Source organism: Lissotriton helveticus, chromosome 2_1 (assembly GCF_964261635.1).
Source record: "Lissotriton helveticus chromosome 2_1, aLisHel1.1, whole genome shotgun sequence".
Classification (NCBI taxonomy): domain Eukaryota; kingdom Metazoa; phylum Chordata; class Amphibia; order Caudata; family Salamandridae; genus Lissotriton; species Lissotriton helveticus.
This window is the reverse complement of record NC_136059.1, coordinates 335,283,952-335,298,978: the sequence shown is the minus strand read 5'-3', so window position 1 is coordinate 335,298,978 and position 15,027 is coordinate 335,283,952. Positions and strand designations below refer to the sequence as shown.

The window sequence follows — 15,027 nt, the reverse complement described above, 5'->3', positions numbered from 1 at the left end:
TCACGGAGTACTGGAGGGGAGGGATTCAGTAGCTGTTCCCGCCCCTTTTTTCTTTTTTTTGTGTGTGCGGTTTTCGTCATTGTTGCCTCGTTCTCCTTGCTGGAAGGAGGCATTTGATGGACCCTCCTTGTTTTTTTCGTTTTCGGGATGCGCTTGTTTCCTTCTCCGTTGTCCCCTGTTTTGACTTACACAACTGACGAGCCCCCCGATCTTCGCGTAAGCTGCCGGCCTGGCACACTTGCTGTTTTTGTCTGGCAGCGGCTTTGTCATGTTTCTGCGCAGCAGAAAACACCCCAGGTGGTGGCATAAATATGCGTCTCTTTAAGAAGATGAAAAGGGGGGGGCGGGGTACGAGGGGTGCGAACGCTCAGGTCAGGGAAGCGTGCGCAGAGAACAGGATATTGACTTCACTCTTATTCTATGTGAAGGCTATATGCGCCGTGATGTGCCGCAGGTCACACAAAGCGTCGGAAGCCTCGGGGGTGGAGCATTAGGGTGATCCCGACCCTCGGTTGTCAGAGGGACATGGTACATGGGTCGCCCTGCTCTCCAGGAGGCTGGAAATGGTGAAGAGGGAGTGAGATTTTAAGGCGTCTGAATGTCGGCAGCGCCAACTCAGCATTTCATTCTTCAAAGCGGAACACATTGAATAATTGTAACAGCGGTAATTTGTAGCGCCTAGCAACATCAAAGCGCTACGCAAAAACCATTGTTATTATTACAAATATACAATGTCTACTTGTTTTTAACTTTGAAAATGAGCGCGGGTCCGCTTCACGGACTCCGCGCTCGCTTTCTTTATATATTTCTTAACTTTAGCACTGAGCGCAGCGCCCACTTCAGGGACACCGCGCTCAGTGTTAATGTTAAGAAATATAAAAAGAAACTGAGCCCGGTGTCCGTGAAGCGTTGCCGCGCTCAATTTTAAACCTAGGCATTTGCAATGCAATCTGACCGATTACGTTGCAAATGCTCGTTGTTTTGGGGCGTTGAATCGGCCAAACTGTTGTAAGCGGCCTCTTCCAGTACATTTCCTTTATTAGTAACGCCCTGCCTGCTGCAGTGGTAGCGGCTTCAACGTCTGTCTGATTCTTACAGCACCTAGAGGCGATGACTTGCCCATCATGGCTCTTTATATAAATCCCCACATTCGTTAAGGCGATGTGTAAGTACTCGTCACCCCCCTTCCTTGCCTCCGGGTGCTGACGAGCCCCCCCCCACCGGCAGAAGAGGGGGCTCACGTGGAAAGGAGTGAACCAATTCTAGTCTTCTCAAAACAGCTCCTTAAGTATAGCTCCTTGAAGATAGCGCTCTCCAACTACCTGGAGGAGCGAGCAGGACGTGAAAGTGTTGGGCAGCTGCTCGTGTGGCGACAGCGTCACCTTGTGGCCACGCCAGGGCAGGGCAGCTGTCTATTAGTTTTAAGGGGCATGAAATCAAGGGAAGACCCCGTGTCTTCACTCTAGTACTGCCCAAGTGGGGATCAGTAAAGAGGAACACGACCTAAAGACTTTAAGTGCTCTTCCTCCGTTTCTTTGTTGTTTGCTCTCCCCAATGTACTATTTAGTTAACAGTGGAGCATTGCAGCAGTGAGGCTACTGTAGAGAGACGGGAGTCCTATTTGTCCACTTCAGTGCCGGATGTGTAGTCTGTAATTTGAAAATGTAAATAGCAGAACAGCAAAGCAGTGTACTTATTTAGCTGCCCGCGCGCCGCGCTTCCTCTCAGAGCTGCTTGACGAATCGGGTCCGTATTTGTTTATATTTAAGTTAATTGGAAAATAATGTGCTTCACATGTGGTGAATTGCGAAACATCCAGCCTGTGAATTGGAGCCTGCTGGCTCAGCAAAAATACCCTGCTTGTTTCCCAGTGATATCCGTTCATCCCGGGGTGCTGCAACCAGACTAGTCACGGGCCAATCATTTCTTTTTCTGGTGCGTCGAGCAAAAAAACATCCCTGGTAAAAATAGCACACCTTCTGGAAGCATCAAGGGAGGAATTAACCAGGAAAGTAGATGTATGCAAGTTTGGAGTACTTATCTCAGGGCTTTCAGTGGGTTGAAAAAACTGGTAGGTCTCTCGAAGGTGCGTGGCCCATGTAATTAAGGGCGTGGTTTAAAAACACCTGAGCTAAAAACCTGTGCTTAGCATAGTGTGCCGCCCAACTAGTATTTTGCTGTTTTTGTCATTGCATCCAGAAATATAATAGAACAAATAACATTACACCTACAAGAAGCAAGGACTATTGGCTTTGCCAATGGTTATTGGTTACATAAGTCATATAAGCAACAACTTATTATTATTTTGTATTTTATAAAGCGCGCAGCTACCCCAACGGGGTGTACGGCGCTGATTGATTAGAAAATGATCTCCCAGACAAAAGCTTACAGGCAGAATAAAAATGTTTTCAAGGAACGACGGAATGCAGGTTCTGATATACTCATACGCAGATTGAGAGGCAGTTTGTTCCATCTTCTGGCGACGCATACTTCAAAAGTTTTGCCTCCTGAACGGGCTTTTTTAAATCTGGGGGTTACCAGTAGGAGTTTGGTGCTTGAACGAAAGGCTCTCGAATTACTGTGAGGGCGGAGGGTGGATCTTAGATGGGCGGAGCCATTGCCCTTTGTAGTACAATAAGCTAATGTCATAGCTTCAAAATCAATTCTCTTAATTACGGGTAGCCAGTGCAATTCACGAAGATATGGAGAAATATGCTGCCTGCGGGAAAGGCCGCCGATCAAACGGGCGGCGGCATTTTGAACCATCTGGAGTTTATGGCATAGGCCTGTGGATAATCCCAGATAAAGTCCGTTCGCATAGTCCAGGTGAGAGATTATAAGCGCGTGAACTATCGTTTTCCTGTTAACACAAGGCATAGTTTATACGTTTTTCTAGACTTTAATCTTGGAAAAACACGCCGCAGAAACAGTTTGGACCTGACTCCCGAAGGATAGTTGATGGTCCCATCGAACTCCCAAATTTCTAACTGAGTCCTTCGGGATGGGGCTTGGCTCAAGTCTTCCGGCCACCATAAATTAGAGTTTAATGGGGATGGCTGATTAAAAAAAAAAAGCACTTCAGTTTTTCCTGCATTCAATCTGAGAAAATTTAGATCCATCCATTTGGCAATATTTCTAAGGCAGGATTTAAGGGGGTTAAAAGTGAAGGAGGATGGCTCATCAAAAGTAAAAAGCAGCTGAATGTCGTCGGCATAAGACGTTGTTTTAATGCCCGAGCGAGAAATCATTTCACCTAGTGGGGAAAAATACAGATTAAATAGGAGAGGGCTTAACGACGAGCCCTGAGGGACACCCCATTTCAGTGGCCTGGCTGTGGAAGTAAAGGGAGGGGTGTGGACCTGTTGTTTTCGGTCCGATAGGAACGAGCCTATCCATTTAAGGACCTTGCCCTGGATTCCTATAGTCCTCAATCTTTTCAGCAGTATAGGATGAGAGACGATGTCGAAAGCTGCTGATAAATCCAGCAGCACTAACACCGCCCTCGAGCCCCGATCAAGTGTCGAGCTAACAGAATCCGCCATTTCTATGAGGGCTGACTCTGTACTATAGCCCCTACGGAAGCCATGTTGAGAGTCATGGAAGAGGCCGTGGTTCTCTATAAAGCTAGCAATTTGCTGGTGGGCTAGTCTTTCCAAAATCTTAGCTGGAGCTGGAAGGAGTGATATCGGCCTGTAATTGGCCGGATTCTCTTGATCTGCATTGGCTTTTTTTTGAGGATTGGAACTAGGAAGGCATGTTTCCATGCCTCTGGATAGATACCGGAGCTCAAAGAAGCATTCCATATTGGGTTAAGAAGGGGATTGAGTAAGGACGCTAACGCTTTATGTTGTTTTGCAGACCAAGGATCCCCGGGAGATCCTGACCTGCAAGTTAATAATTCCCGGAGGGAAGACTCCTCAGATATTTCCATAAATTCTGTAAGAACTGGGCCTGGGGTGTTAAGGTCCATCTGTGCCTCATAAGAGTCAGAACTATCGCTAGTAGGAAAGGAGGCATAAATCTGAGCAATCTTTTCCTCAAAGAATTTGGAGAGCTGAGTGCAGAGTTTTTGGGACACTGACTGCTGTCGGATCAGAGCTTGGGGGTCTGTAAACAATCTCACAATTGAGAAGATTTCTCTCGGGGCATTACTAGCCTTATCAATTTTATCAGCTAAAAAGCTTCTTTTATACTTGATGATCAGTTTTCGGTACTCCTTAAGGGCTTTACGGTACTCTAGTTTACTATCTGTCGAATATCCTGATCTCCAGCGCCTTTCCAATACTTTACACGCAGATTTCTTTTGTCGTAGATCGTCCGAATACCGGGGGGCTGCAGGTGAGGCCCTGAATGTTTTTATAGGCCTGAGAGGAGCCAATGAGTCAATAGCCTCCCCGACCCATTCATTGAGATTAGAGATGCGTGAGTCCAAGTCATCGGCGGGAGAATAACTGCCATCTTTTAGATATTCTTGAAGGGTGATCTGAGAGATTTTACTCCAGTTTCTACCCAGTTCCCTCGGGGTTAAAGTGGGTCTATCGGAGCGGGTCATTAGGATGGAAAAAGGGATAAGAAAATGATCTGACCATATAACTGGAATAGGATCATCAATCGAAATATCGGAAAGATTGGAACAGATTAAGTCCAGTGTTTGGCCAGCTCTATGGGTAGGATGAGCAATTAACTGGGGCAGGTCACAGGCTGCTAGAGTGGATATGAAGTTCGAACTTATAGGGCAAGTGAGATCTTCTACATGTAAATTTCAGTCTCCAAGGACCGTAAAGTTAGCATAGCGAGTGCATGCTTGAGTTATGTAATCCAGTAGTGCCGGGAGGTGAGAGGGACTGGAGTTAGGGGGGCGATACAACAAAAGACCCGCCCATGATATTGATGCTGAAAGTTTGATACAAAAAGGAAGTCCTTCAATACAGTCAATAGGATCAAAGTGGGGGGAGGTGATTGTCCATTTATTTTCATAAATAACTGCCAGTCCACCCCCCTTTATCCACTCTGTCGGTTAGCGCAAATAATGCTGAAACCCTCAGGGATGGACAAGGTAATGGCAGGGTTAGTCTCCTCATTAAGCCAAGTTTCGGTCAGGAACAGAGAGTCCCAGTCGTTATCCTTAAGGGATTGCTGAATGTCGAAGGAGTGCTTAACCAGTGACCTGCAATTTATTAACGCTGTCTTGAGGGGTATGGTCATTTTGGGGCCTCGTGAGGGAGGCAGGGGTGAATACATGTTAAGAGCCATGAAATTATTTGAGGAGAAGCCACACTGCCTACATGATATGTCCGCACCTCGAGGTTCTAAAGGGTTGGCCCGGCTGTAAGAACATCACGTAGAACTATGGCTTCTTTGTACATCATATTGAGAACGCTTCAGTTTTGAAATGATGAGGCTGTGAAAGAACTATAACGAGTTTATTTAAAGTTTTAACAAAATGCAGGTATGGGTGGTACTGTTGCAGTGTTAAGATTTTTTTCTCCAGCCTGAGGGTGGAGGCAAAAATAGAGGGCCCGATATGGACCCGTCTCAGCACCTGCTTTTTAGAACTGCTGGTGCTGAGCCCCGGCAGGACCCGGCCCATTTAAAGCCCTGCATATCACATTACTCAGTGATACTAACAACTGAGTGAAGTTGCGGAGGATTTGCTAAATCTGGTTTGAAATATATTACAACTGTCATGTTGCAGATGGTTTCTAATGGATCCAGTGCTGGCGCATTGGCTGATCCCTTGCACTACCATGCAATGGATGGAGTGCGGTAAATGGCCATCGACTGGGACAATGCCCTGCCTCCTCACGGTCAGGACAAACTTTTAAAAGAAGCATTGAAAATGCAATAGGTCTCGCCTTTTATTAAGTTAAAGCCATATGCTTTGCTATACAATACCATTAGCAAAGCAAATGGCTTTAACGTAATCAAAGGCGAGAACTATTGCATTTTCAATGCTTGTTCTCTCGTGCTGTTGCCTGACCCTATGTGTTTCTTCCCACCCCCTACCCTTTTCTTATGTGTGTGCTTCTCCATGTTGCATCACCCCACCCTCTCCTGTCTTATTTCCACATCCCTTGGTCTCCCTATCTTACGTATGCACCTTCCACCCTGTCTGTGTTGCTTGCACATTCCAAGACAATACAGCTTTATGTAATAATTCTTGTCAGTCTACTAATTGATGAATACCACTGGTTGAGACGGAACATGGACAACATTGAAATCGTGATTGTTGGAAAGAATCTATTGAGCAATACCAATTTGGGCCATTTCCCATATACCCAATAATTAAAAGCCTCAGCGTAAAAAAATATAGTTTTACGTCAGATTGGCTGTCAACTCTGAGGGGTTGCATCTTCCTTCTCGTTCCATCTGAAACTTCCTCGTACTGTGCTTCCATTACTCTCAGATTGGAAATAGCTGTGCGTTTGCTGTTATAGGTCTCCGCCTGATTTATTGCAGCAGTCTGTATTTAGGGATGAAGAATTTCCTTCTCACCATACTCCACACAATATAAAATCAGGCAGCCAGATTAGTCACTGGTGCGCCAAGATGTATTTGAGCATACCTTATCCTAATTGAGCTTCACTGGCTTCTTCTACAAAGCAGATATTCAAAACGCTCTTCATTATACATCTCTCTGTTTGGCACAATACCTACTTCCACTTCTAAAGAACTACAGCAATTCACCCGTGCTAGACATTTACGGCCTCTGATTCAGTTTCGCTTATTTCTTCCTGGTTCCATTGCATCTGTGTCTCTGATTCTGCCTTTTGTATCTGGACACCTTCGTTATGGAATCTTCTTCCTCTAAGGATTCAATCTTTGTTAAATCTTCAAATGTACGGGAAGGCCATGTGGTTTGCCTTAACTAGAGCACAGAAAGACCTGCTGGTGTCAGTGCTTTATACAATCTTTTGTAAATGTAAAGAGATTGCTAGCAATGTATGTTGCTGTTGTATCCGCTTTATTACATTTCAAGTTCAGTTTTGTAAGCCATTTTAAAGTCTTGTGGATTGAAGCATATCAGAGCACAATATTAGTATTTCTTTTCTCTCTTTTTTTCAATGCAAGTTTGATATATCGACTAATATGGAAAAAGGATTGAATACAACATTGAGTAGCTAATTGTTATGTCTAACTCACAAATGTTTCAATATTTGTTCTAAGTAGATATGTGATCGTGATTAGAGTTGTCAATTAGCGCTTTTAGAAAGACAAGATTATTTTCTTGTTATGATAGATGCATATGGAGAACAATTAATAATTTGGTGTCTAGTGAGGGCCCTCAAAAAAAGTGATGTAATCCTTAAAACAAAGCAAACTTAGGCTTTCGTAAAAAAAAGAATATGGGTAGAGTGGGTCATTAACATTTTCAACCTCAATTTCAATTGCTTGTGAGAATTTAAGAGTTTTTATTTTTGCCCCAGCTTTTTGGCTCTTCTTAAGTCCAAGCATACCTGTTGAACATAATTACTTTAATTTGGATCTGGATTGGTTCTAATGCACATCAGCCAAAGGTTATTTTCATGCTTATTTAAGCTCTTAATAATTTTATTAAATATCATTCCTATCATTTTTATGTCTCTGGTTCGTTGGCGAGAAGGGACTGAATATGCCACCTAGCTCTGTAATTGCTAATTACTTTATGTTCGGTAAAATGGGTTTCTTGGGAGACAGCAGTGTGTTTGATGATTTTTGTGATGCTACTGTCATGACTGAGCCCTCCTCCCAATGACACACCATTTTAGAACTAGTGATCTGCCCTGGTGGATATGCAGTTGTTAGTCTTGTAGTGAAACCACCTTCTTCTAATCGGGTATAGGATGAGGAAATAGCTGTGCGTTTGCTGTTATAGGTCTCCGACTTATTTATTGCAGTATGGGAGTGGGAGAAAGAGGGTCGACAATGCAATATATGAGGTTGTTCAGGCCTAGCCGTTTTCATGGTGGTGTTGAGATGAAGATGTAAGTGTTTTTATGGACATGTTTTTTCGTTTCAGGGGAAATGGAAGAACAAGGAGCGTGTGCTCGTATTTTCTTCCAGAGGAATCGATTATCGGACAAGACATTTAATGCAGGACTTAAGAACATTGATGCCGCATTCTAAAGCAGGTAGGCACCCTGCTGTAAAATAAACCATGTATGTCTTAATCCTGGTGTGCTTTCATGTTCATGAACTTCCATGGAGGCCCCAGCCCTCCCTCTGCGCAATCTCACTTTACTAATATAAATTCCACATCTTCCACACTTGCAATGGAGCACCGCCTTTTATGTTCCCCTAGTCATGCTTCACTGCAAGTTCTATGTCCAGACCTATTTGCCTAGTTTAAGCCTCAAAGCAATTCAGGGGACTGCAAGATGCCCTGAATTGCTTTGAGGCTTTCTGTCGATACGAGGATTTGGTTAACGTATCCAAAACCAAATTCATGGTCTTCAACAAAAGTAAAGCCGTAAAGGGGAGGGTTAGTCTAGATCAGGCCCCTCTAGAGCAAATAGACACCTTCTCTTAGCCTAACAATAGGGAATAACCTTTCTTGGAAGCCCCATATTAACGTAATGAATTTGAAGCATTCACAACTGGCGGGAGTTCTCCTAAGAGAGCACAAGCTATCCAAATCCAAGCCCATCGCACCCGCACTTCAAATTTACAACATTAGGGTGGGTGCCTCCATTCTTTATGGGGCTGAACTATGGGGCTTCAGAGACTTATCATCCTTAGCTGTGGCGTATAATAACTTTCTAAGAGCACTCCTGGGGCTCCCCAAATCCACACCCCTGACCCCTCTGTACCTCGACACTGGCAGCAGAAATATCAGGGATCAGGCTCGATTCCGCCCAATAGCCTACTGGTGACGACTCCAGAGTTGACACAATATGCACAGGCTTTGAGTGAAGTTAAGTCCATGACCTCCTCATCAGATACCGTGGTTTAAAGAGCTCAAATTATCCTTATTAGCCATGGGCATCAGGTCTCTATGGGAATCCCCCTCTTCTTGCGGCTTTTCCATCAAAGAAGCTCTTAAATGAAGCCTATTGGAGCTATATAGAACAGCGGTCCCTTTCCCAGAGAAACAACATACTAACATCACGATTCTTAGAGCTTAAAATGACCCAGACTCTCGAACCGTACTGGGATCTAATCACAAACACCCTGGAACGAAAACTATACCATCAGTTCAGGGTGGGCTCCTTACCGCTGGGGTCTTTTATGGCCAGTTGGGAACGGGGATGCGGAGGTGACTGCCCGTTTTTCCCTGAAGTGTTGGAATCGACTGCACACTGCCTCTTTGTGTGCCCGTCCTACAGAAACCCTAGACAAAGGTGGTTGAGCCCCATCTGCAAAAACCTGGGGTTCAGGGTAGCTATGGCAGCCTTGAGGGTTCTTAGGACTGACACGAGATAAGCAATAGTAGTAGCTATGGCAAAGTACTTGGGATGGGCCTAGATAATCAGAGCTAATACAATGAAATTCTCCCAACAGTCCATGCATTTGAAAGCCAACTCTACCCCCCCCCCCCCTCTAGGAAAGTAGCTGCTATGCATATGTACTCCTTTCTATTTAAAATCACGTATTCTGTTTTAATGGTTTTTAACTGATTTTAACTTGTTTCTAACATTGCTACTCGATTTAATTATGGTCGTTTTTTAACATTATGATGCATTTTTATGGAGATGTCTTTTATGATTTGCACAAAATCGAAATAAAGACTGGAATACGAGTGCCTAGTTTAAATGCACATTTTATTTCCTATGTGTATAGACAGGAGATGTAGTCTAGTGGTTGAGCTACTGTCTTGGCTTCAGGACTTGATTTATATAGTTGGATTCTGAGCAAATCATTTACTCTCTGCTCAAAAATATAAATGTGTGAAATATAATGAAATTGTTAATTCGTGAACTGTAATGTAATTGATGTAAATTATTTTCTATCGTCTCCCACCCACACTTTAATTTTCATGTCTCATATATATTTTCAAACAGGTTTTGTAAAAAGTAAATTACAGAATGGCACTCCAAGCAGTGTTTAATCAGCGAGACAGAAAAGCATGTACAGCGTCAGATGCATTTCGGCTTCCAAAGCGCCTGGGGCTGTACACACTTTTCTGCCATGCTGATTAAACACTTCAACACTGCTTGGAGTGCTGTTCTCTAATTTACTTTTTAGGGAACCTCTTTGAATTTATGTATGTGCAGGCGTTTAACGAGCACCCCTGACGTCTAGGTTGCAAGTCATCTTTGCGCACTGAATGGAGGATGTGTGTGTGTGTGTGTGTGTGTGTGTGTGTGTATATGTATATATATATATATATATATATATATATATATGTCACACACCCCCTCACAACGAGGGATTAAGTTCGCACTCACAAAGGTTTTCCAAGTTTTCCAATTTTTAGTTTATTTTCTTATTGTCAGCTCATCAGTCACAAAAAACCGGCGCGTTTCGCTGCTCCCACACGCAGCTTGCTCACGGTTAAACATTAGATTCGTTCTGACCCCTCCTATTTCTACAGGGTAAAACGCCAAACAGATTTCATTAAAGCACGTCACTTCCTGTATCACAACCGGAAGTTACCTGGGGATTGTAGTTTTTAGCTGTTTCAAAAACTACAATTTCACGTTATGTATTACATGATTAGCTTGGTATGCATTCGTTTATACATTTTTACATTTTCGACCTTGTATGCAACAGTATGATATTAATCACATTTTCGTGCGTGTGCATTCTATTGTGGTCGCACACACATATCTTCGATCATTTTATCCACATATGGTTATTGCCCCCTAGTGGGCTTTAAGGTACTACCTTTATCACAACACATAACTTGATACAGCTTGTATCTTATGATGTGCAAACTGCGCACTATTTCACCATTGCTTCCGCCCTCTGGTGGGCCATTATCATTTATGCATATAACCAAGGTCATCTCTCACTGGGTATTGAATGCAAAACAAATACTTAATACAATTCATTTAAAGTCCCCTCTTGGATAATAAAGTTCATTATGAATATTGTGCACTGACATTCAAATCATCTTTTTGATACCACAAACTGTCCCACTGTTATATTACTGTGCGTCACAAATGTACATGCAGTTCTTCACTCTGGTTGAGCCCCCTCGGGGTCATCGTCCTAAAATTTAGAATTTGACGCGATTCTCTGCATCTCAAAGTTTTTTCTCTGTCACCTCCCCTTTCATGTGGGAGAATTGTTTCCAAGGCATAGAATTTCAACAATGTCCAATCACTATTGTGTAAAGTCTCCATATGCTTTGCCACCGCATTATTTCTGTCTTTATTTACTGTGGCTCTTACATGTTCAAGGATTCTTTTTTTCAATTCATTTTTGGTGCTTCCTATATATTTCAGTGCACACGGACATTCAATCACGTATACTACATGTGTAGTTAAACAGTTGATTAGTTCTTTAATTTGCCACATTTTGTTATTGGGCATCAACACCTCCTTTTTGTTTACTGCTATCTGACACACCTTGCAGTGCTGACATTTTATGAACCCTTTGGTTTTCATCCATTGAATTCCTTTTGCCTTTTTGGTATGGTCTTTAAAGTGGCTCTGTATGAGTCTATCTTTGAGGTTTCTCGCCCTTCTATATGTAATCTCAGGATGTTTACCCATAATTTTGTTGACAGTTGGATCCAGTTGTAGCAGTTTCCAGTTTTTTCTGATAATCCTTACAATTTGTTTGGATTCCCGTGTATAATCCAAAATCAGTCTTACTTTTCTGTCTTCTGGTTTATCGGTGGATACTGTGTTTTTACGTTTCAAAATTAGTACATCCTTTCTTTCTTTGGCATTGGCTCTGTTCCACGCTTTTTTAATGACCTCTTTGTTGTATCCCCGGTTTTTGAACCTCTGTGCCATTGCAAAGCTCTTAGTTTTCCATTCCTTCTCCTCTGAACAAATCCTTCACACTCTTAAAAATTCTCCGTACGGAATGTTTTCCTTCACTGCAGCTTTATGGAAACTGCTTGCATGTAGTGTTGAATTTGTTGCAGTTTCCTTTCTGTGTAGTGTTTGTACACGTTCATCTTGGATGTATATTTCTGTGTCTAGAAATATAGCTTTGGTTTGGCTGATACTGTACGTGAATTTAAGATTAGTATTTGACGAGTTCAGGATTTGGAAATATGCATCAAATTCTTGTTTGGTTCCCTCCCATACAATCAAAAGGTCATCAATAAATCTGACCCATTTAGCGATTTTATTCACGTAGAAGTCATTATCAGGGTGCCATGCAATTTGTTGTTCGAACCAGCCCATTGTCAGACATGCGTAGGCTGGGCTGAATGAAAAGCCCATCGCACATCCTTTTACTTGTTGGAAGATCTCTTCTCCAAATAAAAAAACATTTTGAGTTAAACATAGTTCCACCATGTCAATAAGCATCTGATTGTTTTTTAAATTGTATGTCTCTGTCTTTCAGGAAGTGTGCGCATGCTTTTAATCCAATATCATTTTCAATGTTAGTATACAGAGATACTACGTCCATTGTGACCAGCATATAGTTCGATTGCCAAGGTAAATCTTCAAGATGTTTCAATAGGTCAGTGGTATCGCGTAAATAAGAACTCAAATTGGTCACGAAGGGCATTAGAAAAAAATCAATATAGTTGGCTATTGGTTCCATCAGTGACCCTTTTGAAGAAACAATGGGCCTCCCTGGTGGTCTAAGTGGATTTTTATGCACTTTGGTTAGGAAGTAGATTGTAGCCACCACTGGATGATCTGTTGTAAGAAATTTCTTTTCGTCTAAATCTATTAGATTTTGATCATTCCATGTTTCGAGTTTTTTGTCTAATTTCTCCTTAAAGTGGTTTGTTGGATTTTTGTCCAATTTCCTGTAGTATTTTTTTGTCTCCCAATTGTAAATGTGCTTCCGCCACATAGTCTTCAGTCTTTAAAATAACAATATTGCCTCCCTTATCCGCCATTTTTATTGTTATTGTCTTGTCTTTTGTTAGATCATTCAAAGCCATTCTCTCTTTTTCATTTAGGTTGTCTTGATATTTTTCTCCCTTTATTTTGTAGATTTCATTGATAATGGCTTCCTGGAAGATATCAATTTTATTACCAGGTGGTAATTGTGGGTAAAATTTTGAAGATTTTTTCATGTTGCTTAAACCTGCACCTTTTTGGGGGCATATTCCTGATTCTGGAATTGTTTCTTCCTCATTTGTTATATCCAAATTCACAAGGTTCGCCAATGCCGGTAGATCTCCAGTTGTCAGTCCTTGTTCTTCTTGTATGTTATCCATTCTTTTTTCTTTTTTTGTTTTGTAAAGTTTGCCATTTGTTCATTTTCTTCAAAGATTTTTGCCAATTTTATTTTCCTTATGTATTTATATACATCAATACGAGTTTGTGCCATGTTTATTGATTCTGTCGGACAGAAATTGATACCTTTTTTCAAAAGTGATGTTTCATATTCACTGATGTTTCTACTTGATAAGTTGATGATCTCCAATTGTTCGTCATTGTCAACTATATCTGACCACTCTATTTCTGATTTCTTTTGCGCATCGATCTTGTCTTTATTCCTATATTTTGGGGGCCACTTCCTCCTTTTGCCTCTTCTTGTTGGTTTCTTGGGGCTGTCCCAGATCTTGGGACCCATTTGCGACCTCTTCCCCTTCCTCTCATTGTTTGTGATTGGTTTTGTTCCCAAAATCTGTGTTTTAGAACCAGTCTCATGTCGTCTAAAAAATCATTCGTGGTCTTATTTTCATTCTCTGATCCGTCCTCTGATGTACCTGTAGATGTCATTGATGTTCCACTTGTTGCGGTTTGATTTCCTGAGCCTTTCCCGCTCTGATTTTTGAAAATATCGAACTTCCTGGCATACGTAAAGACTCTTCCATACATATAATCATCAGCATCCCGTTGAAATTTGGATTGTTTGCGGTTTCTTACAATCTCTTCATGTTTCTCCACATACTTTTCGAAATCCTCCCTTAATTTGGTCATTTCTGGATTCATTTCTATTGTTGCCAATTCCTTTTCTAGGTCAGCCAACTCTTCCTTGATTTTGACCAATGCCACCTCGAGATGTTTCACAAGGATCGTGATTAAGCCTAGAGACGATTCCAGGATGTGCTCACCCCATTCCTTTAATAATTCGTCTGTCACATCCTGTTGGCTGGGCATTAATGATAATCTTAACCCCCGGGGAACTCTCCGTACTTCAAGATATTTCTTTAGGGTAATTAGTTCCCACCATTTATTAATTTCTTTCTTGCTTAATCTTTCCCATAACTTGAGTTTACTCCTCGTATCTGTTTTGGAGTTATCAGATTTGTTTTTGTCCTTATTCGTTGTTTGCAGTTTTTGTTCAAAGAATGCAGAGTCCAATAATTCAGTTCTTTTGGCGTCTCTCTTATCCATGTTTTCACTATGTCTCCTCTGCTGATCGCTGGATTTTTTAATACTTGTTTGTAATTCCTCTTTTTTCCTTCTAAGGAATTCAACAGGGAAAACAACCTTTGTGCAGGTAGGTAGTTAACAATGTCAGTACCGTTTTGTTTATCAATTCCGCTAGCTGAGATTCAAGTCTATCTTGCGGTATTTACTAGGTACGACTGAACATACCATTCACTTGCAAATTAACCAACCTTAACAAGTTACTAGTGTCACGTATTATTGTGTCTACCGTGTGCATTCTATTGTGGTCGCACACACATCTTCGATCATTTTATCCACAATGGTGAAATAGTGCGCAGTTTGCACATCATAAGATACAAGCTGTATCAAGTTATGTGTTGTGATAAAGGTAGTACCTTAAAGCCCACTAGGGGGCAATAACCATATGTGGATAAAATGATCGAAGATATGTGTGTGCGACCACAATAGAATGCACACGCACGAAAATGTGATTAATATCATACTGTTGCATACAAGGTCGAAAATGTAAAAATGTATAAACGAATGCATACCAAGCTAATCATGTAATACATAACGTGAAATTGTAGTTTTTGAAACAGCTAAAAACTACAATCCCCAGGTAACT

The 15,027-nt window shown here is 41.8% G+C and overlaps 1 protein-coding gene across 1 annotated transcript in view; it reads left to right on the top strand.

Moving 5' to 3' along the window:
- Positions 1 to 15,027, top strand: part of BRIX1 (biogenesis of ribosomes BRX1) — a 75,052-nt gene that overhangs the window by 12,550 nt on the left and 47,475 nt on the right. The window contains exon 2 of the mRNA XM_078674928.1: positions 8,000 to 8,111. Coding sequence (XP_078531054.1) covers positions 8,000 to 8,111 — 112 coding nt within the window. The remainder of the gene's footprint in view (positions 1 to 7,999; positions 8,112 to 15,027) is intronic.